Source organism: Rhinolophus sinicus, linkage group LG05 (assembly GCF_036562045.2).
Source record: "Rhinolophus sinicus isolate RSC01 linkage group LG05, ASM3656204v1, whole genome shotgun sequence".
NCBI classification, from domain to species: Eukaryota; Metazoa; Chordata; class Mammalia; order Chiroptera; family Rhinolophidae; genus Rhinolophus; species Rhinolophus sinicus.
The window spans coordinates 142,219,289-142,246,860 of NC_133755.1; the positions used below are offsets into that span (position 1 = coordinate 142,219,289).

A 27,572-nucleotide genomic window follows, 5' to 3' on the forward strand; every position below is an offset into this window, starting at 1 on the left:
ATGGTGTTATGCTTGATGTTGTTCCCGAGGTCCCTTAAACTATGTTTTTTTAAAATTCTTTTTTTCTTTTTGCTATTATGATTGGGTGTTTTCTGCTACCTTGGCTTCTAAATCGCTGATTCGATCCTATGCTTCACCTAATCTGTTGTGGATTCCATCTAATGTATTATTCATTTAACTTATTTTAGTCTTTATTTCTGACTGGTTCTTTTTTAAGGTTTCGATGTCTTTTATACTTACTATTTCTTTGTTGAACTTTTCACTAAGTTCCTTAAGCATTCTTATAACCAGGTTATTTTTTGTCATATTTTATTGGGCAATATTGGGGAGCAGTGTGATTTTTCTAGGATCCATCAGCTCCAAGTCAAGTCATTATTTTTAATCTAGTTGTGGAGGGCGATGCTCACTGGCCCATGTGGGACTTGAACTGGCAACCTTGGTGTTATGAACACTGTGTTCTAACCAACTGAGCCAACTGGCCTCCCCATAACCAGTGTTTTGAAGTCTGTCTATGGTAGGTTGGTTGCCTCAATTTCATTTAGGTCTTTCTCTGTAGTTTTCTCATGTTCTTTTATTTGGGACATGTTTTTTTCCAAATTTTGGCTGCCACTCTGTGTTCATTTCTATGTATTGGGTAGATCGTCTATATCTCTCACTCTTTGCCAGGTGGCATTATGTGGTAGGTGTCCTGTGTGGTTCAGTAGTGCAGTCTCCCTGATCACCTGTGCGTGTTCCAGGAAGTGTCCCTCATGTGTGTTTTGTGTCCTCTCCTGTTAGTTCAGCCTTAATTGTTTTTGGCATGTCCGTGGGAGGGACTGACTCGCAGGCTGACTGGCTGCAAGAACTGGCTATGCCCACAGTGTATGTGCTGCTGTGGCGTCTGACCCCTCAGAGAAGGGATTCACCCCAGCGGCACTTTTGCCTCGTGAGACCAGCCTTTGGGTGTGCTGCTTGTGAGGCTAATTGAGTGGTGCTCTGTTTTGGTCTGAAGTCTGCTTCTGGGTGTGTTGTTTCTGGTGCCTCTTGGGAGGGCTCCTGTGCAGGCCAAGTTAAGCCATTGTCTATGATCAGCCCAGGGCTACCTGGTAGGAGTTACAAAGCTATACATTGTTGGATGCTGTCAGTGCTGGTTCTGGAGGCATATGGGGATACCCTCACTGTGATCCAAGGCAATTTGCCATCAGTATTGGGCCCAGGGTCCCCCCTAGACCTGTTATCACCTGCCAGCCCCCCATAAAGCTCAGCCGCTGAAATAGTCTCCTCAAGTGTGCTGGGCTGGGCTGGCTGTCCTGATGCTGACAGTGCCCCTGGTGATGCCGCCAGAGTTGGATAGGATAGGATCTCTGGGAGTCATTGGGCTGGGGTGGGTAGTGTCCACAAACTTAATGCAAATTCAGCTGCTCCAGTGCCAAGCCTACGGCCACTATGCAAAATGTCCAGACAACACTGTGACCAACTGCTGCTCACCTTGGCCCATGGAGCCCGGAGAGGCACCCAAGAAAGGCTGCAGCGTGAACTGGGGCTGCCCACCTGTCACCAAAAGTTTTCCAGGTGGCAGCCTGGGCAGATATGGGGAATTTGCAGCTACCAGGAGGTCAGCACCACTGCATTCCTGCAGTTGCTAAGGAGAATTGAGATTCATACCTTTCAATCCTCCTTTAGGCCCAATGTAGATAGAAAAAAATATACTTACAAGCTCTGCGAAATCTCCTATGAGCTTAAAAACATAGTACGTTTCTATATATTAATAACTAAAGATACCATATTGAAAATTGTTCCTTTAAAACATCTCTAGTAAATCTTCAATATTATAAAATAGGGCTTGACAATCTATGCTCCATAGACCCAAATGGTCAATGGCCTCATTTTGTACAACCTTTAAGAATAGTTTTTACATTTTCAAATGACTGAAAAAAATCAAAACAAGATTATTTCATGATACATAACATTGAAATGAAATTAAAATGTGAATGTCCATAAAGTGTTACTGAAATATAGTCATGCTCATTTGTTTATGGTTTCCTTTGGGCTTCAACTACAAATGCAGAGGTGAGTTGCTGAGATTGAAAGAGTACATGTGGCACTCATCAATTCACTGTTCCTTGGAACACTACAAATCGCAGTAACCGTTATAACTCAAATGCATTTTAAGAATCACATGTATCACAAACCACGTCTTATTACCAGTGCATACCCATGTCAAAACAAGAAGAAAAGGAAAATAATCTTCAAATGTCACCCTTTAAAAATTTTAAAGCACAGTGAAGTGAGGATTGTTACTGAATTAGATAGCAGAGCACTGTGTTTATTTTACAAGGATACCATGACTGTTAAAAGAATATAAACTGACATTGCCAGACTAAGCATTCATAAGAATATTCTTAATTCACAGGAAAGCAACCTATATCCAGAAACCTTAGGATATAAAAAACAAAATGTCTCATCATAGCAGAATTTCTTCATAATAATAAAGCTGTGAGCAAGAAGTTTCTGAGTGGCTCATAAGCTGTTTAACAGTCAATTAAATCATGTTTAATTGTACCAATTGAACAAATGTGTACAGAAAAATTAAACTTGCTTAAGACTAGCATGTGGGCAAGAACTGTTGCTTAGAGATGAAGACACAGCAACTAACATCAATAGCAAATTAAAAACAAGACAAAGGATTTTAAGTGGTTTTTCTTGGCTCTTGATTAGTCAACGAACACAGGACAGTTATTTATTTGAGTCAATACCAGATTTTAAGTGACTGAAAAACCAGTCTAAAAATAGTATTCATGGAATAACTGCAGGTAAGAACATTGAAAAGGGGAGAAAGCACTAATTCAGAACAATCAAGTGGAATCTGCTAAGACCTGCTAGTTTGATGACGGCTAAAAAAAGATCTAACTTTGTAACTCTCCAAATTCACAAGTATTGTGAACTCTACAGACAGCTCTCTCAAGCTGCAGTCAAGGATAACTTTTAACTCTTTTAGCAACTTAAGAGATAATAATATCCATTTTTAGAGAATAGATAGCCTTATTTTACGTGGAAGCTGGGCAGCGGCCTACATTTAATTAAATAGGTAACCAAGTTTCCTTTAACCCAAGTTTCCAGTATTTGCTTTCAAAAGTTAAAATTTACAAAATGTTATTAGAACATTAACTTCCAGGCTCATGTCATTTTTCATTAGTCGAAACTGTAACTCAAATCTAAATTGCAAAACTATTACTACTATTTTTAAAAAGGCATTTAAATGCATTTCTCATTCTTAACAATCCAAAGGTTAGGCCAATTTCCTGTTGTCTCCACAATGGTTTGTAATGAAAGATTCACCATTAACTATTTTCAACGTACTGTTAACTTGATGTTTTTTAAAAAAGACACAGGTTTTATTGTTTTAATTAAAAAAATTTTTCATAGAAAAAATATCAATACAAGTTAACTTACTTTAGTAATTCAAGGATGGCAAGCACAATATCATTAACATAACAGAATCCTGATGCTTCTGATTTCTTAGCATGATGTAATCCTCCAGCCCAATTAACAGCCATATCAGTTTGTTGTCGGTTTAACTTCACAGCTCCAGCTAAGAAACAGGATGGGATAGACTTTAAAAATGTTTAAAATTAAAAAGTTAGTGTAACTAGACAAAAAGCCTTTTAGGAAAAAGTATGCCATAAAAGACAAGGATCATTTTCTAGGACTCTAACAGCAGTTTCTCTTTAAATATTTTTTCTATAGCTGTGATCTGATTAAATGAGAGTACGGTTGTTAGAAGAGAGGGAGGAAAAAGAAAGTGAAAACACAATGGAAGAAGAAACTAAAAGTCATAAATGTTGGCGTCAAAGACAATTGTACTCTACTATAAACATACTAACTACTATTTATTATCAAAATCCACCAGCATTAACATTTTTGCTTTAAAGGAATAACCTCTAAAAGGCCCATACCAAGTTTAAATCAACTTTTAAGTCTGATTGAATCAGGACACTTACCAACTGAGCCACCAGTTGAGAGCTGACAAAACTCAAAGAGTCCATCAAACACTGGACAATCTTCTCCAACATTAACTATGAAAGATGAATTTCATTAATTTCAACATATTCTGTGAATTAATAACAGCTTTTTCTTACAAAAAACACTTCCTATGATAACTTTTTGTTTGGTATAACCATAAAACATACAAATCATAGAAGTAATCTAAAGTTTACAATTTAAAAATATGATTTATCATTTTATCCAGGGTAATTAAAGAATGTGAAACACCACCACCAAATCTTACCAGGATTACTTGTGCACTATCTCTGCTCTATTAATAAGAAATCAATAACTATAAAAATAAAGAATATTTACCTTTATTACATTAAAACATGGACTTAAATTTCTAGGCATTTCTCAAATATATGACAATAAATTAATCAAGATTTTAAAAAAGTATAAATAAGTTAATTTGCTTTATGACTTACTTTTTAAAAAACGCCTTAAGTACACAGAACATCCATAACCTTGAAATGTATTTTAGTGAGTACTAAAAAGATACAGTAGCTGGTTGCCTATGCCCATGGTTAACCTTGATCTTGAAACACAGTAAGAATTAACTAGATTCATGACAGCCATATAGAAGGGGTACTTAAGGTACAAGGAAACAAAACATAGATACATGACACATCGCAACATATCTAGTTCCTTAGTACTGAGAGAATGAAAGGGACTTAGATGTATACACGTAACTCATTCTTAGTGTCTCCCCACCCCCAAAATTATAACCTGTTCAATAAGGGTCATTATTTTATAATAGCTTCATACACCCTTAATTTATTAGTACTACAATGAATAAGTTTTAGTTTCTCAGATATGTTCATAATCTTATAGAACTAAGTATTATGTAAATTTTAAATCAATCTTTTAATTAATTTGCCCTAGATCTACCCATGACTCCTTAATCTAAGCCTGACTTGAATGTCCATTAAAAACAGATTTTATTATAGCATTTTATTGAATAGAATGAAATAACATATGGTAGCAATGTATATGGAATTCTATGAATATGAAACTTCTAGCAACTACACTTAATTTAGTATTATTGAAACTGTTCTTTTTTAAAAAATCACCACTGAAGTTCATCAATAAAAACACTGATGAGAATGAAATTCAATATCAAACTTTAAAAGACAGTTCCAATTATTTTAGGATGATATTGTCTATTCCACCTTCAAGCGAACTAATTTGTAATAAGATAAGGGAGAACATTATGTAGAAAAAAATGAAAAGCTTCATTAATATTACAATAAAGGGAAGCAGCAGAGTACATGTATTACAGTCCAGATTAACTAAAGCATACAAATAGCGGACAAGGGGTATATACACCAGGCCAAAGACAATTAACGTATAATCATTTTTTTTTAAAGCCGGGGAGTGAGGTCTCCCTACTAATATCCATCATTCCAAAGTTAACTTGGGATCAAAATAAAGAACAGGGGAACATCCAAACAGCTCGTTGGCAGTTTGGCAGACCAAGCCTTCAGTAGGTTGTTTTTTGAAAGTATTATAGCTGTATTTGTACATTGTCTTTTCAAGTCAATAAATAATTAAAACTATTTTATTTTAGATCAGAAAAAATACCTAGATTTGGATAACTCTAATTATAAGCTTCCAAAAATACTTATTTATACTTATCAATACTAATTATACACATAATATACATTTAACATAGAAACGTACATCTCTGCATCTGCTTACTATACTCAGACATGTTATCTGGTCTTATTGAACGTAAAAATTTGATGTACTCATCACTGTGGTATTTTGTCATTTCTTCAGCAGTGGCTTTATGGGGCCTCTGTGAAGAAAAATAAATGTCAGAATTGTGGAATTACAACTGGTTATATCAGAGTTATCAAACACAAAGTAAACAATTTCCCCTAAGAGTCCTCTCAAAAGAAGTAGGTCTTCCAGAACAAGAAACAAAAATTACAACACTAATCCAAATGTATACGTGTGTTTTAGTAAATAATCGTCAATTCCAAAGCTAATTTATACTCTTTAAAAAGCATTAGACAAGTCTAACACCAAATATGAATTAATCACTCCTTTTATTTTTGTGGAAATACAAATCAAATACATGTTCATAAACTTGACTTTCTCTTTTTCTATCATAAACCTGCTCTATATTCACTGATTTCAATGACATCCCAGAATGAGACTCATTCTCCATTTTAAGTCTTTGTTCATAGTCTCTTTTCCTTTGCCTATCCTAATCATCCTTGTTTGAAGAGCTCCATTTCGTTTGACACTTCTTCCAAAAGGTTTTCTGCTTAAAAATCCTATCCAACTCCGCCTCTTCTCTAAATGTCTGTATCTAAAGAAAATCACTTACATATATACCCCAAGACCGTTAACTGCTTCAAGTCTCTCTTTTCTCTCCAAATAGGTAAGAATTGTTGTGTCTTGTATCTGTTTATATGTACTCCCATCTTAATCTACAAAAGCATTTAAGGCAGTTGTATCTTTCATTGTTTTGTATTGTTTGCCCACCAACACAGTGTTCCATATGCCTATAAATATTTGTAGGATTAACTTTCGTAATAGTCCCAAATCAACTCTTTGTAAGCATAGACACATCAATAATTATTGTAACAAAAATATTTAGTATGCTAAATAGAGTTGTTCTCTAGAAATACGAAAACCTGGAGTAGGGTAAACTTTAAAAGAGTTGAAAGAAGAGAGAAAAAAGAGGCTACAGCTCCCACACTTTGGTTTCTTTGCAGAAAACAAAAACAGTAGTTTGTTTTCTTCCAGATATTTTCATCTGCTAAATGCCCTCCACCAAGGGGAATAATAAATCAAGTTTCAAAGTAGTACTTAAAAAAAAAAAAAAAGTGTGCTGAGTATTTACCAAAAGGTATACTCACGTATATTTCCATTTTTCTATATAAGCCATAATTTAGCAGCAAGTTATGGGTCATGCGGATTCTATGAGGTTTCATGGGATGGCCCTGTCCATAATAATAATTTCCAATGTCACCTAAAATAGAAAAGATACAAACTGAACAATACAGACAATACAGAGAATCTGCATGAACTATCTAAATTTATGAATGTTCACCATTAAGGGATTTACAATCTAAATATGATTTATTTAAAATCTTAAATGACTAGATTTTGCTACTTTCAAACTATTAGAAAACCAAGACACATTTATACACACTTTTACATGCTGATGACGCCATTAATACATTATGTTTATTTATTAAGGCAAGAAAGTTTTTTGATTTACAGCTTACCAAAATTTCTTATTTAGGATCAGCCCAAATGAAACACTTTACTCACTCACAAACATAGTTTTTGTTCCTTAAAATGATACCTGCTTTTAGCATTTGTTGGCTAATTCAGATGCTTAAAATAAATTCTCTGAGTTTCACTTGTATGATTTTTAAATTTTACAGCAAATATTGCTTCTTGGACGATTCACTGGCATCCCAGAAATCCTTTATAGTTGGTATTATGGGGGTTAAAACTTTCTATGTCCATATGACTCTATAAGGGAAATTTTGGTAACTGAAATTTGGACCCTAAATAGGTTTTGCTCTGATGACATAGTCATGACATTTTTTGAGGAAGTAAGGATATTTTGTCTCATTCTTCACCACTGAAATTGTAAATCCTAACTTAGCTTTTCATAACATCTTCTACCCCAATGTCTTAAAACTTATGCATAAGATCTTAAGATTAACACCAAAATCACATATTTTCATCTACAAATTTCAATAGAATCAGTATTTTCAGGTAAAGCGCCAATGTTTCTGTAATAAAATGTTAAGGAAGTCTCTTAAATACATCTATTTTTATAATGTGACAGGCACTTTTTACAATAGCTTTTATTAAATTAGAAATTACTTTTATTACTAGCTAATTCTAACTTTAATTAAGCAATTCCAAAATTTTGTTAGGACAGCCAACCTGATTTTAATGGCTTGAAGTCATTCATTTCAACATGGGTTTATGTAATAAAAGTTAGGAATAAAAAATGCCATGTTACTCACCTTCAGGGTCAAAACATTTTTCAAAATTCTGCATAAATACTACCTTTTTTGTTTAGTGTAAACTGAGAACTCAAAAACTTGTTTTTCTTTTCCATGTATTTTATAATAGTATGTTCACCTGTTCCTAATACTGTTTCTAATAATATAACTACTTGATCTTGTTGGTATCACACCTCTAATGTACTTAACCCCTCCTTTTCAACACAAGCTCTCTGAAACAATTAATATATAAAGTCATTAAGGAAAGCCACCTTTCTTAAGGCAGGTGCTAACAATTGCAAAACTAAGAAAATATAGACATATAGCAAAGCAGAGCTATGGGGATATGTGACATTCCTCTTCATTTATCACAATTCAGAGGCTATATAAATGCAGGAAACAAACTACTTTCCAAGGAAGGATCTGCTATAAAGCTCTGCCCTACATGGTGGCAGTACATACAGTTCCTTGAAAGCAGCCTGGTCTCAATGAATTTTTAGATATGGAAAGCTTCCCCATTAGAGTTACAAAGCAACATTACCCAGTTCCCACTCCATTTCCAAGTTAATGTAAGGAAGGTATTTCTAAGTTATTATTACTACCAAAGGTAAATAAAGAAACTCTACTTTTCACATAACTTCCATCTGCCTCTCCAAGAATTACCAAGACGAAATGTCTGGGCAGCATTCTATTATCAAACCTTACTGTTTCTCCAGCAAAGATGTGTGAATGTTCACAATAAATGGAATAAAGATCATGAATATTAATTCAGGTTAAGTTTTTGATTCCAAATGAGTTACAATTTTTTTTTTTTCCTCAATTTTCAGATCATTTTGGATTTCAGGAGTGTGAATGTACCTTTACCTCTAAAGATAAGCTGACTAAAACACGGTTAGGGAAAAAATAAAGAAAGCTATTGTATTATTTTTGTCTTCCACAGACTAGTCCACTAGCAGCAGCTTTAACAAACTGGCCACTCTTCTCCTTGAAACACTGAGTTTTGACTTCCACAGTGCCACTTTCCTGAATTCTACTCCTACCCATAGTCACTCCGATAACCTTTCAACATCAGGATTTCTCAAGTTCATTCATTCATTTAACAAATCAAGAGCCTACCATGGGCCAGGCACTGTTCTGGGCACTTCAGTAAGTCAGAACAGTACTGACCTAAATGCTCTTCTCTCAGGAATGAGTCACTTAGTGCTCAATCCAGAAAACTTCATTGTGCACCATCCTTCATTGTGCACCACCATTACCCAGTTTCCAGTCCATTTCCAATCCACCAAGTTTCATTGGTTTTACTTCCAAAACCTCCATTAAATGTGTCCATGTCTATCACCCGCAACCATTACATTTTATGTGGACAACGTGCATTTAATTCTTGCTCTCAGTCTTACATTCTATCACTCTACCATCCTTTCTCCACTTGCAAGAGTTCTACGTAAAATCCTTCAATGGCTTTCCGAATCTCTTCCCAGTCTTGTGTAGTCTGGCCCTTTACTACCTAGTCCGGCACCCCACCCCACCCCAGTTCCCCCCTGTCCTCCTCTTGGCTTCCTTTGGTTAAGTACACCAGGTTCTTTCTAACTACCTGGCCGTTGTGGTCTGCAACATCTCATATAGGAAAACTTTTATGGTTGGCTCATTCTCTTCCTTCAGGCCTTACCTTGTCTGATTACCTAACAAAGGTATCCTCTCTTACTATTTAATATAGTTTTTTATTTCCTTCTTAAGACTAAAATAATCTTTTATCTACCTGACACATAATAGAGACATTAAACCTATTTGATATTTCTGAACCCAAAACTGGCATAATGAAAAAGTTTAAGCCGACTGCTATTGAAATATAGAGGTATAAGACTTTTTAACCAGTACAAACACATCATTATATTTCAACTTTTATATCTGGCCTCATCCATGTTTCAGTATTATTATAATTGCTACCTCCTCCCATTTCCAACTGCTGCCTTTAAGGATCTGTCATTAAGAGCATTTAAAGTTTTTGTTAAGGGAAAGAAGTAATTACTATAAATACTTTTTTTGGTAGCAGTGAAAAATAGATCCCACTCTTATGTCACCAGGGAGGGGGTAGGGGGCATCTTTAGGTATCAGGTGTTGACCTCTCCTTGGATATTAAAACTAGTCAATGTGGAAAAGCATACGGGGTGGACTAAGGAAAGCACAGGGATATCAATCTATTTTCATTGTAAAATAGACAAAATGTCTATAATCCTACCTGTCTGTAATTCAGTGATTGTAAGAATTAGAAAGAATGTTAAATGAAAATGCTCTCTCTATAAAGATATAAGGTATTAATCATTTATTCATCAATAATTCAAAAACCTTTTAACCTTTTAAAATTTAGATGGTGGAGGTACAGACATAAGCAAAACAAACTATCTGACCTCATGAAGCTTATAGTCTAGTGGGAAGAAACACAAAAGTTAGGTGGTACAAGTGATAGGGAGAAAAGCAGTAATGGGGATTAAGGTAATAGTGGAAAAGCCTCTCTGATAAGATGAAATTTGAAGGAAGTGAGAGGTAAAGAATACCTGGGGGAAGAGGACCCACATATTTAAAGAATTTGTTTTTTAATTGGGGAATATTGGGGAACAGTGTGTTTCTCCAGGGCCCATCAGCTCCAAGTCATTGTCCTTCAATCTAGTCATGGAGGGCGCAGCTCAGCTCCAAGTCCAGTCGCTGTTTTCAATCTTAGTTGCAGGGGGCGCAGCCCACCATCCCATGCAGGAATTGAACTGGCAACCTTGTTACGAGCTGGCGCTATCACCAACTCAAGTCCTATTTTAAGAGTTATGTTCTATGTTTAAATAATTATGTATAATTAAGACCATTGGTATTTATGAACTGCTGCTGTAATTCATTCAGTACTCTAATTTGCCCCCCCAAAAATGATTACCTATTTAATGGATAATATTTATACTACTGTTTCCCTGAAAATAAGACCTCGCCGGATGGACAATCAGCTCTAATGAGTCTTTTGGAGCAAAAATTAATATAAGACCTGGTATTATATTATATTACAGACCCAGTCTTATAGTAAAATAAGACTGGGTCTTATATTAATTTTTGCTCCAAGACGAATTAGACCTGATTGTCCGGCTAAGTCTTATTTTTGGCCAAACACGGTACAGCTAAGAACCCAAACAGTTGTATTAAAGGGTATCTAGCAAAAGAAACTGGCACCAATAATGAAAAGTCTAAGAAATAAATGTCTAAGAAAATTTGTCACTAGTTGACTGCCAAGTAGAATTCTTATAATCTGCCAGAGAAAACTAGGAATATACTGGAAGGTATGAACTTTTATATTCTGTCTCTGTATACTGTTGAGTGCTTTTCTCTGAACCACTTGTCTCCAAGCACCCTATCAGAGGAATAAAAAATTTAGCAGAGAGCAATATGTATATAATTATATAAATTATGTATACAGTTGGCCCTTGAATAATGTAGAGGTTAGGGACACCCACCCCTGTGCAACTGAAAATCCACATATAACTTAACTATATAGTTCTCCCTCAGTATCTGCAGGCTATTGGTTCCAAGACATTCTCCCCCTACCCCACTTCCCGCAGATACAACCTCCAGGTGCTCAAGTTCCTTATATAAAATGGCATAGAACAATACATACAGTGTAGGTCCTTCGCATCTGTAATTGGTTGAGTCCACAGATGCGAAACCGAAGATATGGAGTGTTGACTATATATTTATTGAAAAAAAAATCTGTGTATAAGTTGATCTATGTATTTCAAACCCACGTTGTTCAATGGTCAACTGTAAACACAGCCCTATTATATTGAATACAGGCACTATATGTAATTGGCTTCAAGTTCAAGTCAAAACAAAGAATAGTTATCATTTCTAGATAAAGAATTAAAGACATGAGAATTGTAATCATGGCCAAACATAGCCTGGTTTGCTAATTACATTTAAGCACAGAAATCATATCATTTTAAAGCCAGAAGGGATCTCAGTGACTAACTAGCTACATCATCTTACAGATTAATAATGTTGCAATATATACAACAAGATGACCAAGTTCTGGAAGTATGTTTTTGGAAACTTGGGAGGCATGAATCAATAGCTATAGTAAGAGAAATAAGAACTTCTCTTACTTTTCAAAGGTTTAAGGATACCTCATTCATCAATGCCTGGAGGTTCACTTGGAACTAGCATTCTAGTGATCTAAAGGGTGCAATACTGAAGACTGTCAAGTGTACAGAAAAAAACCATGTGTCTTTAGACGTCACTTTCACTTGAGATACATTTTCTATGTGTCAACTAAAGTGTACCTAATGCTCCTTCCATTAAGCCTAAAGGTAGTATTCCTATGATTATAGAATTTACTACTCCACTCCTTTTTATTTTTCTTCCTTCTATTTCCTTTACCAACAAATTGAAACTAGTTAATTTAGGCTAGCAAACTATTTGGGCCCTATTACTACTGACACTATGCACTCCCAACCTAATTCATGTTATATACCTTCGAGTCACAGAATTCTCTGATGCAGAAGCTGCTTTACTTGCATCCTCTTTTTTCACAATTAAAAAAAGAAAGATACCACTACTGCTACCTTTATACATAAGTTGACAAAATAGTTGTTTTGGTAATAAAAATGTAAACTTTCGGAATTAAATGTGCAGAGCTTAGCATACTATCACATACTAATTAGCATGATACCTATTCAATTTAATAATCTCTGCAAAATATTTTACTAGTCCTCCCAACAACCCAGATATTCCAAATATAAGCAACTACAAGTTCCATTCTACAAGACTAAAGACAGTAAACCTAATCATAAATTTGCAAACATTCAGTTATACACCTGTTGTTGGCCATCAGGTAAAGCAGTTGAATGGTCTACAATAAAGTATTAAGTCACAATCACCAGGCTTGAATTATTTCCACTCTACCTATCAATCCTGCATCCTGCCCTTGGGACCAGTGCTTGCTCCCATTCCCTCAACAAAGGCTCATCATAAATGTGTCCAGAAACCAGCAGCTGTACACTTAACTGCTACTTAAGTGTACCTCCTGGTTCTATAGTTCAAGTTTGGTGACAAGAAGTTACAAACAGCTTACTTCATCAGAGCCTATCACAGTCAACAGCAACTAACAGCTTCAGGAAGAGTCTTAGCACTACCCCAACCTTTTTATAACTTTCTCCTTTACCCCAAGTTCCAACAAGAACCAATCTTTAAATCTTTGAAACAAGTTTTAAAAATTAACTTACACACCTGGTTATTTACTTTCCAATTTGATCAAGGAATTCAAAGGCCAGTGTTTTACCAGTGACCCAAAATATGCATGAAGTATTAAAGAACGAACTATGAGAAACTTTAATAGTTAATGTTAAAATGTAATCCCATTTTCCACTCCTCCAAGATGGCGTAATTTCAAACCAATCTGTATTACACATAACTAGGGTCCTCTCAAAAAATATTTTTAAAACATGGCCATTACTATTTTGTACTAGCTTCCAAAAAATCAGATAATTTGGATTTCTTCTGTTAAGATTTCACATTTTTCCATAAGTGACACAGGTGGTTATTTTATTAAAAAAACAGGCATTAAAAGATTCATCCTTGCTAACTGAACTGATACAGTATGGCCCTTTTTAAATTAAAGTCAAATTTATTCTGACTTAGTCCTCTAAGGTCTTTCCACCTCTCTAAGATGTTGTGATTTATAATACACCTAATGTAGGAAACAGCTTCCAAAGTTTGTATTGCTTCAGACAAATTAGACAGGACTTTCAGGTCGTTAAGCCTAGCTTTGTTAAATTTTAGAATTCCTTCTCTGGAGAGTAACCTACGAAGAACTATTTTACCATGTTAATGTCTTTTTGAAATCTGTAAAACAGGTGACTACTCGATTTAGTCTCATTTAGGCTGGCTCAGGAAACAGGATTCAGAGATTTAATGTTACTGTTCCAACTCCAAATTAGAAACACCCCTAAAATTAAAATGACTTTTATTACTTACTATATGTACCGTGAGCTCAAGCTTACCTGATTATTTAGTACTTCTGCACTATTCAAAGTTTTCCTACACCAGGACTGCCACCACCCAGAAACAGTTTTCACAAGCAAGATGCCAATGCTCTCCTAAACCTCCAAACCAGGGTGGTATTTCCTGATCGAACAAAGAGTAACAAAGAAGTGGGTGGTAACCACCTCTCAGAGGCAAGCCAAGACCCATCGAGTCTGATCAACAAAACAAGCAGAAACAGCTCCACCTTTCCCTACCAACGTCATATTTCCCGCGTAGACTGCCTCAAACTCGAAAACCCTAATTTTTATTGAGGAAGTGAAGCCTTTTCATTTGAATGCTGAGAAAGTGGCGCTCAAAGAACCCGGCGAACAAAGGAGAGGGATGGAGCCCATGCAAAACACCAGTGGGTGTCCTCAGCCGGACGTGGGCCACCACCCTCAGTAACTACTTTGCAGCACTGACCCGGGTCGAGGGGTCCGGGGTGACGCTGGAGGCGGAGAAAGCACAAGGCACTAGGACTAGCAGACTCGGGGGGGTTGCGGGAGGTAGAAACCAGCGCCGATGGGGAGGGGGGGAAGCACAGGGGACTGAAGAGGCGGAGCTCTCGCGGCCGCCGGGCTTTGTGTGGATCCTGGGCCGGGGTAGATATTTCGACCTGGGGGGAGGGGTCGGGTGCAGGAGGCCGAAGCAGGGCACCCCCTAATGTCCTCTCCCAAGAGTGGCGGGAGTGAGAGACGCCAGGGAGGGCGGTCCCCTTCGCTATCACCGTGAAGCCGGGGTAGGCCGACGCAGAGGCGGCGGACTGCACCGCTGAAGAGGGCAGCAGGGGGTAAAAGTGGGGCGTCCACCTGGCTACCGCCGCGGAGTCCCCGGGGGCCGCTAGCGGCGGAGAGGCTCCCACTAACAGCGTCGGGTCGGCAACGGGTTAAGATGCGGCAAAACATCGGTCCCTCCTCCTTCCCACCCCTCAGCACTGGCGCCCACTCGCGACGGCGGCCTGAGAGCCCGGCGTGGCTCCAGGCCTGGCGCCCCAGCCCTGCCCGCCCACCCTCCCGCCGGCCCGGCCTCTCACCATCGTAGTAGTAGCAGACTTTCTTCTTGCCGCCTCCCTGACTGTACGCCATGGGCTCCCCGGCCACCGCCGCCTCCGGGCTCCGGCTCCTCCTGCTGCTGCCGCCGCGACTCGGCGGGGAGAAAAAAAGGACTGGGGCGAAGGTGGGGGCTGGCAGTCCCGCGGGGAAGGGCAGGCCGGAGGGAGGAGACAAGGGGGCGCCACGAGGGCTCGGTACCGCCCGGCCGAAGGGCCGAGAGCGCGGAGCAGGGGGTGGCAGCGGCGCCAACTCGCGACACTGGGGAGGGGGAGGGGTAAGTCAAACCACCTCCGGACGCCGAGGGGAGGTGGGACGTGTCCACTGTGTCCTCCGCGGCGGGGAGGAAGGGGCAAAGCTAGGGAAAGAACGCTCTTCAGTCTTTGGATAAAAGTCCTTCTGTTGGTGAGCAACTTTCAGAGGGTGGGGGAAAATATGGTCGTAAAGTGAGAAACAAGGGAAGGGGTTCGCTCAAGTAGATAAAAGGAACTTGGAGTGGGTGAACGCTCCCTCCTTCACATCGTCGCACAGTGGTTGCGCCTATCCTGAGCCTGCGCAGTCGGCGCCTCCCCAACCGAAGCCTTGGCCGCCCAGACCCCTTTCGAGTTGTCTCTTGCCGCTCCCATCCTCCACTGTCGCGAAGCTCCCGCCCTTACCGACCACGTGCCGCAAGCCGGGCGGGGAGAGACCACTTTGGTACCCTTCCGGAACCCACGACCCTGCCGGTCTGTCCCCCGCGGCCCTTCTGTACTGGGTCGCCTCGGTTTTCTCTTTGTTCATTTATTATTATTATTTTTTGTACCAATAATTGCACTGAGGTTCTGACCTGTTAAGGAAACCTACGTATCACAGACTTCCAGGAGTATAGTGTACTTCCTGGGTTTGAATGAGCATTTATGGAACTCGCTTATGTGTTAGGCTCGGGTCTAACCATTGCATTTATTATGTATTTAATTGATTCCTATTTATAATAGCGAACCTGTTAAGTCATTTGAGACTTCCAACAACGCAGAGACATGTTTCTATTCCTTCTTTATACATACGGATTGAGGAATTTGGTAGTCTCAGCTGTTGATGATCTGGGGTTTGAATTCAGTTTTTCTCCCAAATCCACACACTTTAGCTACCCCACTATAGTGCTGCTGGCTGGGCACTGGAAGTCTGAGGCAGAAAGCTAAGAGTAAAGATCGGAAGTTATGAATATCTGTGTCCCTGTGTCCAACATGTCAACATTTATCAAGCAGCTACTCTAAGCCAACCACCTTGCAGATGAGGAGTGGGGGTCTGACAGTCTGCCATGTAAGCACTCTTATCCCAACTATATCATTCACAATTTTCTCCAAATGTACACGCTCTCCAACACCCTCATTAAAAGAAAAAGGCCTTATTGAAATGGGAACCATTTGGAGCCACCACCCAGGGTACCCCTTTATTTTACTATTTGACTTCAAAATCCCCAACGTGGTCACACTTAAAACAGCAGTTTTCCTGGACCTCACCCTGAAGAAATTTAGGAAACGTAAATCTACTGCAATCCTCCTCCCCTCCCCGCAATTCTGTATTTTTAAACAGCACATCGCAGGTAACTGATGTAGTTGGTACAGGAAGCACAGTGTGTGAAACATTGGCTTAGAGGTAGTAGAGTTAATTACATGGTATTGACTTTTAAAGTTTTGCTATTGTATCAAGTCCAAAATCAGCTTGGTAGAGTCTAAGAATAGAATAAGTTAATTTAGTAGAAACTAATGTTCTTCTCAGAGCCAACATAGTGAAGTCTGAAATGAGACTTGACTCAAGAAACTTCCCTGACTTTACTCCTTCCCTCAAGTCTGTTTTCTGTGCCCCTAACATTGTAGTTGTGACTTGTACCCCTCTACCTCAACATTTACCATGTTATCGTTGCCCAAGACTTCTTTTAATGTTCTCATTAGACTAGAGTTTCAGGAGAGGAGGGAAGATGTCTGTCTTGCACATAATTTTATCTCTAGTGTCTATGACTGGGGGCAAGTTACTTAAACTTTTTTTTCTGAATTGCCTTACTTGTAAAATAGGGCAGTATTACTTGGAGAATGATTTCTTTTATACATATTGAATAGTTTAAATAAGAAAATAAATATGGAATAGTTTTAAGAAATAAAGAACTATGAAAATGAGATTATTATGGTTAATAATAATGGTAATAATAATTATTGTTTGCATCCACAGCACCTAACCTTTTACTTGTGAGAAGAACCTGGACATATATTTTGATTGGTTGAGGAACTTACTATATTGTTTATTATTCAATAATTTTAAATCAAAAGATGCATTTTACCATTGGAAGCTGGCATTGGAGGAGTTTAATCCAGTGATAAGAGCAGGCCACAAGCATTATGTCCCTAAACATGTATAATGACCTTTAGGTCATCAAAAGTAGAATCAGTTATTGAACCTATTGAAACCTATCGACAAGCTCCGAACTTCATTTACCATTTTCAAACTCATCTCTCTTAAACATTTTTACCATTAGAAAAAAAGGGAGTTTTAGACAAAATACAGAAGAAAACAAGGTGATAACGTGGTTCAGTCATAAAATGCATAATTGAGGATTGTCTTTATTCTTAAACTATTTTTCTTTAGTTCTTGCTCTGTCTATATGAACTTATTTTCCCAACCTTGAAGATCTTTAGTTTTTTGAGGTTATTCAGTGAAATGATCCGTTAAACATAAATGGATTATTTAGAAATAGGACTATAGTCATGCACCACTTAGCAATGGGGATATGGTCTGAGAAATGAGCCATTAGGCAATTCCGTGGTGTGGGAACATCCCAGCGTACACTTACACAAATCTTGATGGTATGGCCTACCACACACCTAGGCTCTATGGTATAGCCTATTGCTCCTAGGATACAAGCCTGTACAGCATGTTATTGTATAAAACGACAGGAGATTAAATCAAGCACAAGAGAAATGATGCAATCAAGAGACGCGGTAAACATGAGCTGTATGACAGCTGCTGCCAGCATAACTTGGCATATTGTTTTATAGCAAATTTTTTATTAAGTAGAAAGTACACTCTAAAATAATGATTAAAAGTACACAAGTAAACACAAAAACAAATAACAGTCATTTCTCATCATTAACAAGTATTAGGGCCGAGGTAATTGTATGTGCTATACTTTCATGTGGCTGGCAATGCGGTAGGTTTGTTTACAGCAGCATCACTACAAACACATGAGTAATGCATTGCACTACAACATCACTAGGCAATAGGAATTTCTCTGCTCCATTATAATCTTGTGGGACTACGATCATATGTGGTCCTTCGTTGACCAAAACATTGTTATGGGGTGCATGACTGTATTTAGAAACGGATTGTCTCAGCTTACGCTAAAAATTAAACCCTGCCATCAACTGCAGCAGATAGTTCAATTTTTAGTTGCTATAAAGGAGTTACAAGCTTCTTTCTACTCTAAAGAAATTTAGATTTCTTGGTGTTAAATTCTATTTAGCAATTCCACAAGGCAATACATAATGTAGAGAAGTGTAGTAACTAACAGTACAGTGTTGTCACAAACTACAACAGCCTTGAGCTGAATTCTGATCTCAGAAGAATTGTGCCTATTTTTGCGCAGTATTTATTACAAGCTGCAACTCCTAAATCTGGATAGTAGCACCAAACAATGAAGATTCTAGTGCTATTTTAACTGCATTTGTGTAATAAAAATCACCCATTTTCATTAAAAAATATCTTTGAATCACAGCTCATCTACTAAATTACTCATTTACATTGAACTTTTCAAGTTGCCCCGGTTAGCTTGTTAATGGATAAATGCTTTGCCCATGACCCTTGTAGTATTACTTTGATTCAATCCATCTACGTGTACCCATTTTTTAGTAAAATTCTATATGCACACTGTGTCTGGGAAAGCTTACTTGGTAGTGTTTCCTAATCATCCTATATATGTATCTTAATACTTCTTCTTTCCTATCTCAATTTTTAAAGTTTCCTTGGAATCTAATAATCACACCTCTCCACTAAGCACCAGAACTGTGCAAATGGAGGTGGGGTATGTTGTAACCATCAACAGAAAAGCCAAATAACAGGAATGGTGGAACAGGAGGATAGGGACCAGGTTCCTTGAAGACCTCCTTTATATCTGTACCAAACCTGACTGCCCACCTCTGGACTTCTGGTTTTATTCAGGAAACAAACAAACAAACCAAAACAGACAGTACATTTGGTTAAACCACTGCAGTCAGGATTTTGTTATATGCAGCTGAAGACAATCCTAACTTCTGTAAGATCTGAATTAGAAGTTAGTGGCTTCTGATAATGTTTACTAAGAGACTACAGGTTTCTGTTGGGACACAACTCTCCATGGGTTTCAGAATTTCTTGAGAGCAGAAGTACTGAATGCCTTTTGTTCCAAACAATCTCATCAAAGATGTTTGTATAGTGAACAGCTTTGGAAGATAGAGAAAATGACTCCCTGTGAAACAAAGGGCAGGCATGCTTGCTACCCATTATAAAAGATTCAGGTTCCCTAAATTCAGGTTTCCTCTCCTGTTAGACAATCCGTTGCAAGTATGGATTTCATCTGACCCTCTTCCTCTTAGCCTGTGGAATTGGGACTCAAGGCAGCAGCACAAAATATAATATTGATACTCTGGTCACTGCTATTGCCATGAGTGATAAATTATCCTTTGTCTTTAACACAGGAGTCTTGTGCCTTATGCTAGCAACTATGAAACTGTGGCTGGCTAGCTTGTTAGCTTGCACATAGGGTAAAATCTCAGCCCCTTCATATTTCTTGACAGTTTTTGTTCATGAGACTAGGATGTTGAGAGGGACTTAGCTTTCTGAAAAGGTAAGGATGAGGGCCTATCAACCAACTTACTGAATTTGAGGCAAGTTAATGAAAATTCGTAGCAAGCATATTGACCAGATTGTATGGTTAACTGGAAATTAAGTGACCCTCCACTTTATTAACTGTTAATGAGGAGGAATTTGTGAGGGATTTGCAGGCTAAATACCATGAAATAGGTTTATAGGCAGACACCTGAACAGTGTACTGGTTGTAACTTTCCTGCAAGTGAGGAGACTTCTTCACCATGTTGGAGACACTGCTAACCTGCGTACTCAGACTTAGGTTTGTCCCATTAGGAAGCCCCAACAATTTTAATCAACATTTTCTACGGAAACTGTTCACTCCCAGGACTGTACTTATTGTGTGGAAGCCAGGCATTAATTTCTCCACTTCACAGTAACTTGCACACTTAATAATAAGAGACTTTCGAGTGTTTAAGGAACAACCGATAGATCACAAAGGCTTCAGATGACTGTGGTGATCTCTCTGAAATGGGGTCACCTTTAGTTACTTGGAGGAACACCCCAGAGGGATAAGTAACTCTTATGTGCACTCTGAAAAAGTGGTGAGAAATTTGTCCCTTAGTTTAGGTAAAGTGATCAGTGACACCACCTGAACTTTTGCAGGCAGTCAGGTCCACCTCTGCTTACCGGCCAGAGTTGTTATAGATGAAAGAATTGCCCTAGATGGCAGGTTCTGAACCATCCTTAATACATCCAGCTGTACCTGGATTAATGCCTCAGATCAAGTAGAAAGGTCAAATCAAAGCCTTAAGGAGAAAGCCAGGGCTTTCTAAGGTAGACCCTGATGGATGACGAGATTTCAGGAACCTGGGGGGCATGATTAAAGTCAATACTTCACATTGACTTCATCCTGCTACTTGGCTATTGTTGACAGTGCCTTAATTAAATGCCGCATGAGACAAATTGAATGAAGCTCTGCTAGTCACATTAATCAGAGTGGTCAATGGAGTCATATATCCACATGAAAATTTGAGTTTTGCAAAGAACGTGTGGAATGGATTGTTCAAAGAGGCAGGTCTGTCATTTCCCGGAGTGTCCCAGTGCATTCCTGCTGAGTATGCCAGATTTCTATGTCTCCTGAGACTAGGCAGTTTCTGTAGATAGTCACATAGACAACTAAGTAGGTCAGGGTGACCATATTATGACTGTCATGTAACTGCCTGCTATCAAGGTAAAGGACATTGGCTTGTTAACTGCTTGCTCAAGAAGCCTGGACCCTTGGTCCTGAGTTTCTCTTTTGCAATGCAACCCACTCTGTGTGCAGCTGTCATCTGGGTCCATTACATATTCCCCATAGGACTTGGGAGCAAGTGGAACTGACACAGATACGTTGATGTTCATGCCTCTCGCTGTGCTATGAGCAATAAACTAGTCTGTCTCTGACCTAGGAGTCTCCCGACTTCAGCTAGAGTCCATGAAACTGCAGCAAGTCAACTTAATAGCTTGAAAAAAGGGATAAAATCTGAAATGCTTCACAGTTCATGATAATACAATGCCAAAGCTTTGTCAGCAATGAGAAAATTTTCCTTATACTGGGAATGTACAGACATTTTATTTCCAACTTAGGGTAAATCTTAGATTCCTCTTCCTGATCATAAGGAAAAATACAAAAATTCCTGGGAAACTGTCCATTAGCTTTGGATAGATTTAGTTGAAAAACTCCATCAGATGAGTAATTAGTAGAGAAAAATTGATACACTCTTATCCCATTTGTGTTAATACAAAAAAAGCTGTGGTGTTAATCAAAAATATCTGAATAGAATCAGAAATTATTGAAGATTCAATAGCTTTTTCACATGAATATGGACAGGGAATGCTGATAATCCAGAACATGTTTTTCAGGAGCAGGGGAGGTTAGATTTTGCTAACTGACATTTTCTTCACCTTCTCTTTCTCTTTTCTAACTGGCCTTGTTTTCTTTTTTCCAGTTTTATTGAGATATAGTTGACATATGATCTTTTTTCCTTTTCATCCAAGTTTTCCATTGTGCCCCAAGAGATTACCACACCTTCCTTAATATAACAATAACCTCTACCTGAGTGTGCACAATAATAGAAACTGTTCTTTGGTGCTCCTCACTTTTTCTACAGTAAAATTTTCACATTTTCTAAAGCATTAAACTTTTCACTGTAAACTCCGGTCTTAGTTATGCTAATAACCTTCTTTCTTCACAGGATGTTCAGTTGATGGCCTACCATCATAATTTTACCACCTTGCTTTGCAGGAATAGTTTGTATTAGTTTTATATTCTATCTGTTGACATAATACATTTTTATATTTGTTGGTATATTAATATGTTAGAAAACATCTCTCAGGCAAAACTTTAAACGCAGATGTTGAGGCTTTTTTTTTTTTTTCTTATTAGTTGCTTTATAGTTTGTTGTTTTTGGATTTCATTTGTGATGATAGGTTAATTAGCCAAACACATTTTCATTTCTTCTTAATCTTAAACAACCAGTATTTATATGAGGTTGAAGTAAAGAGTTTGCTTTAAAATAAGACAAATAATACCCAAGTTCATACAACATTTTCCTACCCCCCTCTTTCCTAACTCCCCATATTTATGTTTCCCCACCCTCTAAGCAATTTATATCTTAGCATCTATTTTTTCTTATACTTATTCATATTTATCTCCCTTTATTAAACTGTAAGATCCTTGAAGGCATGTGTATTAGTTTATTAGGGGAGCCATAACAAAATACCATAGATTGGGTGGCTTAAACAATAGAAATGTATTTTCTTACAATTCTGGAGTCAAGAAGTCCAAGGTCAAAGCACTGTCAGGCTTTGTTCTGAGCCTCTCTTCTTGACTTGCAGATGTGCTCCTTGCTGTGTCTTCACATGGTCATCCTTTCATGTTGTCTGTGTTCTAATCTCCTCTAAGAAGAATACCAGTCATATTGGATTAAATTAAAACAAACCCATTTTAATGTAATCACCTCTTTCAAGGCTCTATCTCCAAATAAAGTCACATTCAGAGGTTCTGGGGGTGAGACCCTCAATTATATGAGTTTTGGGGGACATAATTCAGCGCTTAATGGGAGGGAAACTTTTATCTATCTTCGGATTTGGGATGGCTGATGTTAATGTACACAAGTCACTATGTTCTAAAATTAATGCAGGGTCTTTAACATGTCAAAATAGCCCCAACTATGCTATAACTACTTTATAAAATATACAATAACTTTTCTTGAAACTTCCAACATTGGTCAGGGTTCTTAGTTGCTAATTCTGGTTACCATAAGTGTAAATGGAATGTATGAGTATTAGAAGGGTATAGGTAGTTGACAAAAAATGATGGGACAGCCAGAGGAACAGGTTTGGAAAATTGAAAGGAATCAACCAATTTAAGACAGACAAACAGAGTAAATATCTTCATGTGAGGGGACTGATTACAGCGTTGCTTCCTCAATGGGCACTGGAAACTACTATTGCTAGCACCACCATCCCTAGCTCCAGACCCTGGAGTCAGTTACATACAACTGCCACACACCATCTCCATACACTGTTCCTCGCTTCTCTGTATATTCACTTCAGAATAAAAGTAATGGGCAGGAGCATCCAATAAACAGTTTTTAGGTCAGATGTATCAGCTGTCAGGAATCAATGGGAGAAAGTGCCAGGCCTTTTTGGTGGGAGATGGGAGTTTGACGCCCATCAAAATGCACCAATGACACTGCCCCAAAATGAGAGGGTCAAAGTGCTAGTCAGCCAAAAAAAATGTCCACCTCAGATATATATACATAAAAAAAAGAAAAAAAAGAAAAAGAACTTTGATAGTTTTCTCTATCTTATTATACTGAAAGGCTCATCTTTCTTTTCATAAAATAACTACTGTTTAATAGACATCAGATCCAATTTACGTCATTGTGATGCTTAATTTTATGTCAACTTGGCTAGGTTACAAGATGCCCAGATATTTGGTTAAACATTACTCTGGATATTACTGTGAGGTTGTTTCTAGATGGAATTAACATTTGAATCAGTAATTGAGTAAAGCAGCTTGCTTTTCATAATTTGGGTGAGCCTCATCTAATCACTTGAAGGCCTGAATAGACCAAAAGACTGACTTCCTCCTAACCTAGACGATTTTCTGCCAACAGATGGCCTTCAGACTTTAACTGCAATATTGACTCTTCTTGGGTATCCAGCCTTATGGCCTTGGAACTTGAAGTACAGCATCCGTAATTCCCCGAATCTCCAGCCTAATGACCCACTCTGCAGATTTTCAATGTGTCAATTTTTATAACCACAGGAGTGAAGTCCTTAAAAGAAATCTCTTTCCATAAATACACACACATCCTATTCATTTTGTTTCTCTGGAATACCTTGATTAATTCAATAATACTAATAAGATGAATGCTATGTCACTAAAGAATAAGTTGTGAGCTGCATCACTTAAATCTGGTGCACTGCTTCTCTCTTATATTAAAGCTTTCTTTAAGCTATTAGGATACCATAGAAACTAAGGAAGAAAATTGCTGAATAGATAATTTAATTTATATATTTTGCTTAGTTTTCTTTTATACTGTATTTCCAAGTAGTTTTAAAGTATTTACAACAGGCAATAAAGATTTTTGCTGCTCCAAAGGGACATTTTTTCAGTATCTTTATAATAAAGATTTACCAAAATTTAGCTTAGCTCATTTTATTCTATCAAACAAAACTTTTCCGTTAAACTATTTCCTGTATTACTCACTGGTTTCCATTGCATTACTTGCATACACTCATTGACTAGATAGAGTTGAAGCAGGATTAATTATTCACCTTTTATTTCTTAATTTAATTATTATTCTACTAAAATTTTAGAATAATAAGAAACAACTAAAATTGTAGATTCTCGAAAAGTTAATTTGTATATTGAACTTTGGTATATTAAAATTATATTTTAAATCATTTAGAAAACAACCTGGTTGAAATTTTCTGATTATAAAAGTGCTTGCTCTAAGTAGTTAGTTGGTGCCTAGTGAAATTCTGATGGATTTTTCTTTCTTCTCTTCCCTCTTCCCTTTCCTGTCCTACTTCTTTCGGAACTATCTATACTTTCAAGAATACTTTGCTAAAACATAGATATAATCCTAGAATGGTTTCTATAATGTGCATTTTTGTGGATTTTATGAATTTTGATCCCTAAAAATTTGGAATGCATTCTACTGGGAAAAAAAAATGTTGAGCCCTATATGTAATTAAAGTATTCTATTTTTCAAATCAAAGAATGCTAAGTGACAACTTTGTAATTGCCTGAGTCATGTTTATAGTTGAAGTGTTAGACACGAGAACTGTGCTATTGATAATAATGGTAGCATAAAGGCATGGATGTACAGAGATCCTCCTTTGGCAGCCCAATCACTTCGCTCTCATACTGTTCAGGTGTTCTCACGCTTCAGTGTACATTAAACTCCCCTGGAGAACTTACTGAAAATGCCAGTTCTTTGGCACACCTCCTAAATTTCTGAATCAGAAAGTCTGGAATGAGACCCAGGAATCTGCATTTTAACAAACTCCTCAGAAGCGATTAACATAGGTGATTCAAGACTCTCAAAATCGAAAACATTGCAATTGGGATCCAAACATTTTCCTGCAGGTCAATGCAGCCCACTGAGGTTTTTTGGCTAGAGTTTTCTTAATTGACTGAATTATTTAGTCCAAGTTAACTAGGGGAGCTACTGGGGCCTGACACCAGCCTGCTGCCACCATTGTGAAACTGAATGCCTTCATTCTAGTTTGGAATGCATTAGTACTTGCAACTAAAGTTGAATGCATCAACCTTTGAATTATATAGAATTTTAGTTTTGTTTTATATATAGCTGGGTAGGAAAATAAGAAAATATAAACAAGTCAAAATTTTAAAAACCATCTGTCATCTATCCTTTTCCAGCCTGAAATAACCCTTGGTAACATTTTGTTACATATACTTCCATATATATATATATATATATATATATATATATATATATATATATATATATATATACATATATGAATAACAAGTAAGAAAATACATTATAAAAGAAAAATAGGACTTACTGTGTATATATTGTTTTAAATTCGCCTTTCCCATCCCAATAATAAATTTCTACATAAATAAATGCAAAAACATTTCATGATAAAATAAGACTTGTTTAACTAAACATCTATTAGATTTTAAAAAATCTTTGGCTCTTATAAAATGGTGTTTTTTTTTAATCTTTATGCATTTGTCCAATATTTATCTTAAATAGCTTTTGAGATATTGTTATCTATGTTTAGGTCCATTAGAATTATGTTATAAAACTATGTCTTTATGAGCACAGGGGAAAATTGTAGTTATAGTTTGTGTCTGTCTACCAGCTTTTTCCTTTTTTCTTTTGGTTCTTTAGGTAAACTGTGCCCCATAACATCCTACTCTGTCCACGCTGGGCCATGATTCTGGAAATGTTGTAAATTACATGGCCTTCTTCCTCCCCTCCCAGGCATGCGCTTGTGATCCAAAAGGGACTAGAGTATCCCCTCAGATATTGCTGATAGAGCACGTTGAGAGACTTATTTTATCTGCTCTTGGCTATCTTCCCTGGCCTTAAGAAGAAGGCTGTTTGTACAAAGAACAACTAAAAGAAATACAGAGGGAAGTAAAAAAATGACAGCTGACAGGAAGGTATATAGGAAGGAAGGAAGGAAGGAAGAACTACCCCTGGACTCCTGAGTTATATGAACCAATAAATTACAATTTTTTGATTAAATTAGTTGATTTGGATCTCTGTCACTTATAACCAAAACAGCTTTGATAATACAGGAAGCATTATAAAAAATAAAATTTATAAAAATTACCAGTCTTATCATTATTTTAATAGCTATATACACATTTATTTTCTGCCATGTGGTCTGCTATTTTAAAAACATAGAATTTCTGCTTTGAAGTTTGCATGATTTATTACTAACCTCTACCTACCAAAACATCTAACTTTGCAGGAATAGTGTACTTTAACGAAACACGTTTTTTTCAGAGACTGAAAATTGGATTAGAAAACTAAAAAGTATGTATGTTTTCACATTTCAAAATGTTATTCTATAATATTCTTTTAAATGTTTTCCATGGTGCAATGAAAATATGGTTTCAATTATAAAAATTCAGTTTACTCATAGCTTTTCAAAATCACATGCAAAAAGACTATTTCGTAACTTTGGTTTGAAATGTTCTTTTACCATTTGTGAGAACTTATCCAGTTGTATTTTCGTCATCTTTTCTTAGCACTTGCATATTTTTGACACAATTGTTGTACAGAAGCATATAAAGTTAAGAAAATACTATGATTGGCATCACCTCATAAACTTAGGATACACATACTTTTATAGCTCTATTTTTCCACTTTCGATTTTGAAGACTCATATGCCATACTTAACAGGAAGCATAATGTCTCCTCCTTAACATCTTTCCTCAAAAATTATCCAAGAACTGGGAGATGACTGACTTCAAAGCTTAATCCTGGCAAATAGAGGTGGCATTGAAGTCTGCAATAGCTCTTTATTGCCACAAGGTGTCACAGAAGGAAGAGCTTGCGCAGACTGACAACCATCTGTTAAATGGCAATTCTTGCTGGTCCAAAAGCCTGTCCAG

The 27,572-nt window shown here is 37.3% G+C and overlaps 1 protein-coding gene across 1 annotated transcript in view; it reads right to left on the reverse strand.

The window, feature by feature from the left end:
* The window catches only part of HDAC2 (histone deacetylase 2), a 34,486-nt gene extending 19,098 nt beyond the window's left edge, over nucleotides 1-15,388 (reverse strand). The window contains exons 1-5 of the mRNA XM_019742905.2: nucleotides 15,088-15,388; nucleotides 6,897-7,009; nucleotides 5,707-5,824; nucleotides 3,981-4,055; nucleotides 3,433-3,571 (exon numbers count right to left, since the gene is read on the reverse strand). Of these exons, the coding sequence (XP_019598464.1) occupies nucleotides 3,433-3,571; nucleotides 3,981-4,055; nucleotides 5,707-5,824; nucleotides 6,897-7,009; nucleotides 15,088-15,139 (497 nt within the window). The 5' untranslated portion in view covers nucleotides 15,140-15,388. The remainder of the gene's footprint in view (nucleotides 1-3,432; nucleotides 3,572-3,980; nucleotides 4,056-5,706; nucleotides 5,825-6,896; nucleotides 7,010-15,087) is intronic.
* Nucleotides 15,389-27,572: the final 12,184 nt, after the last annotated feature.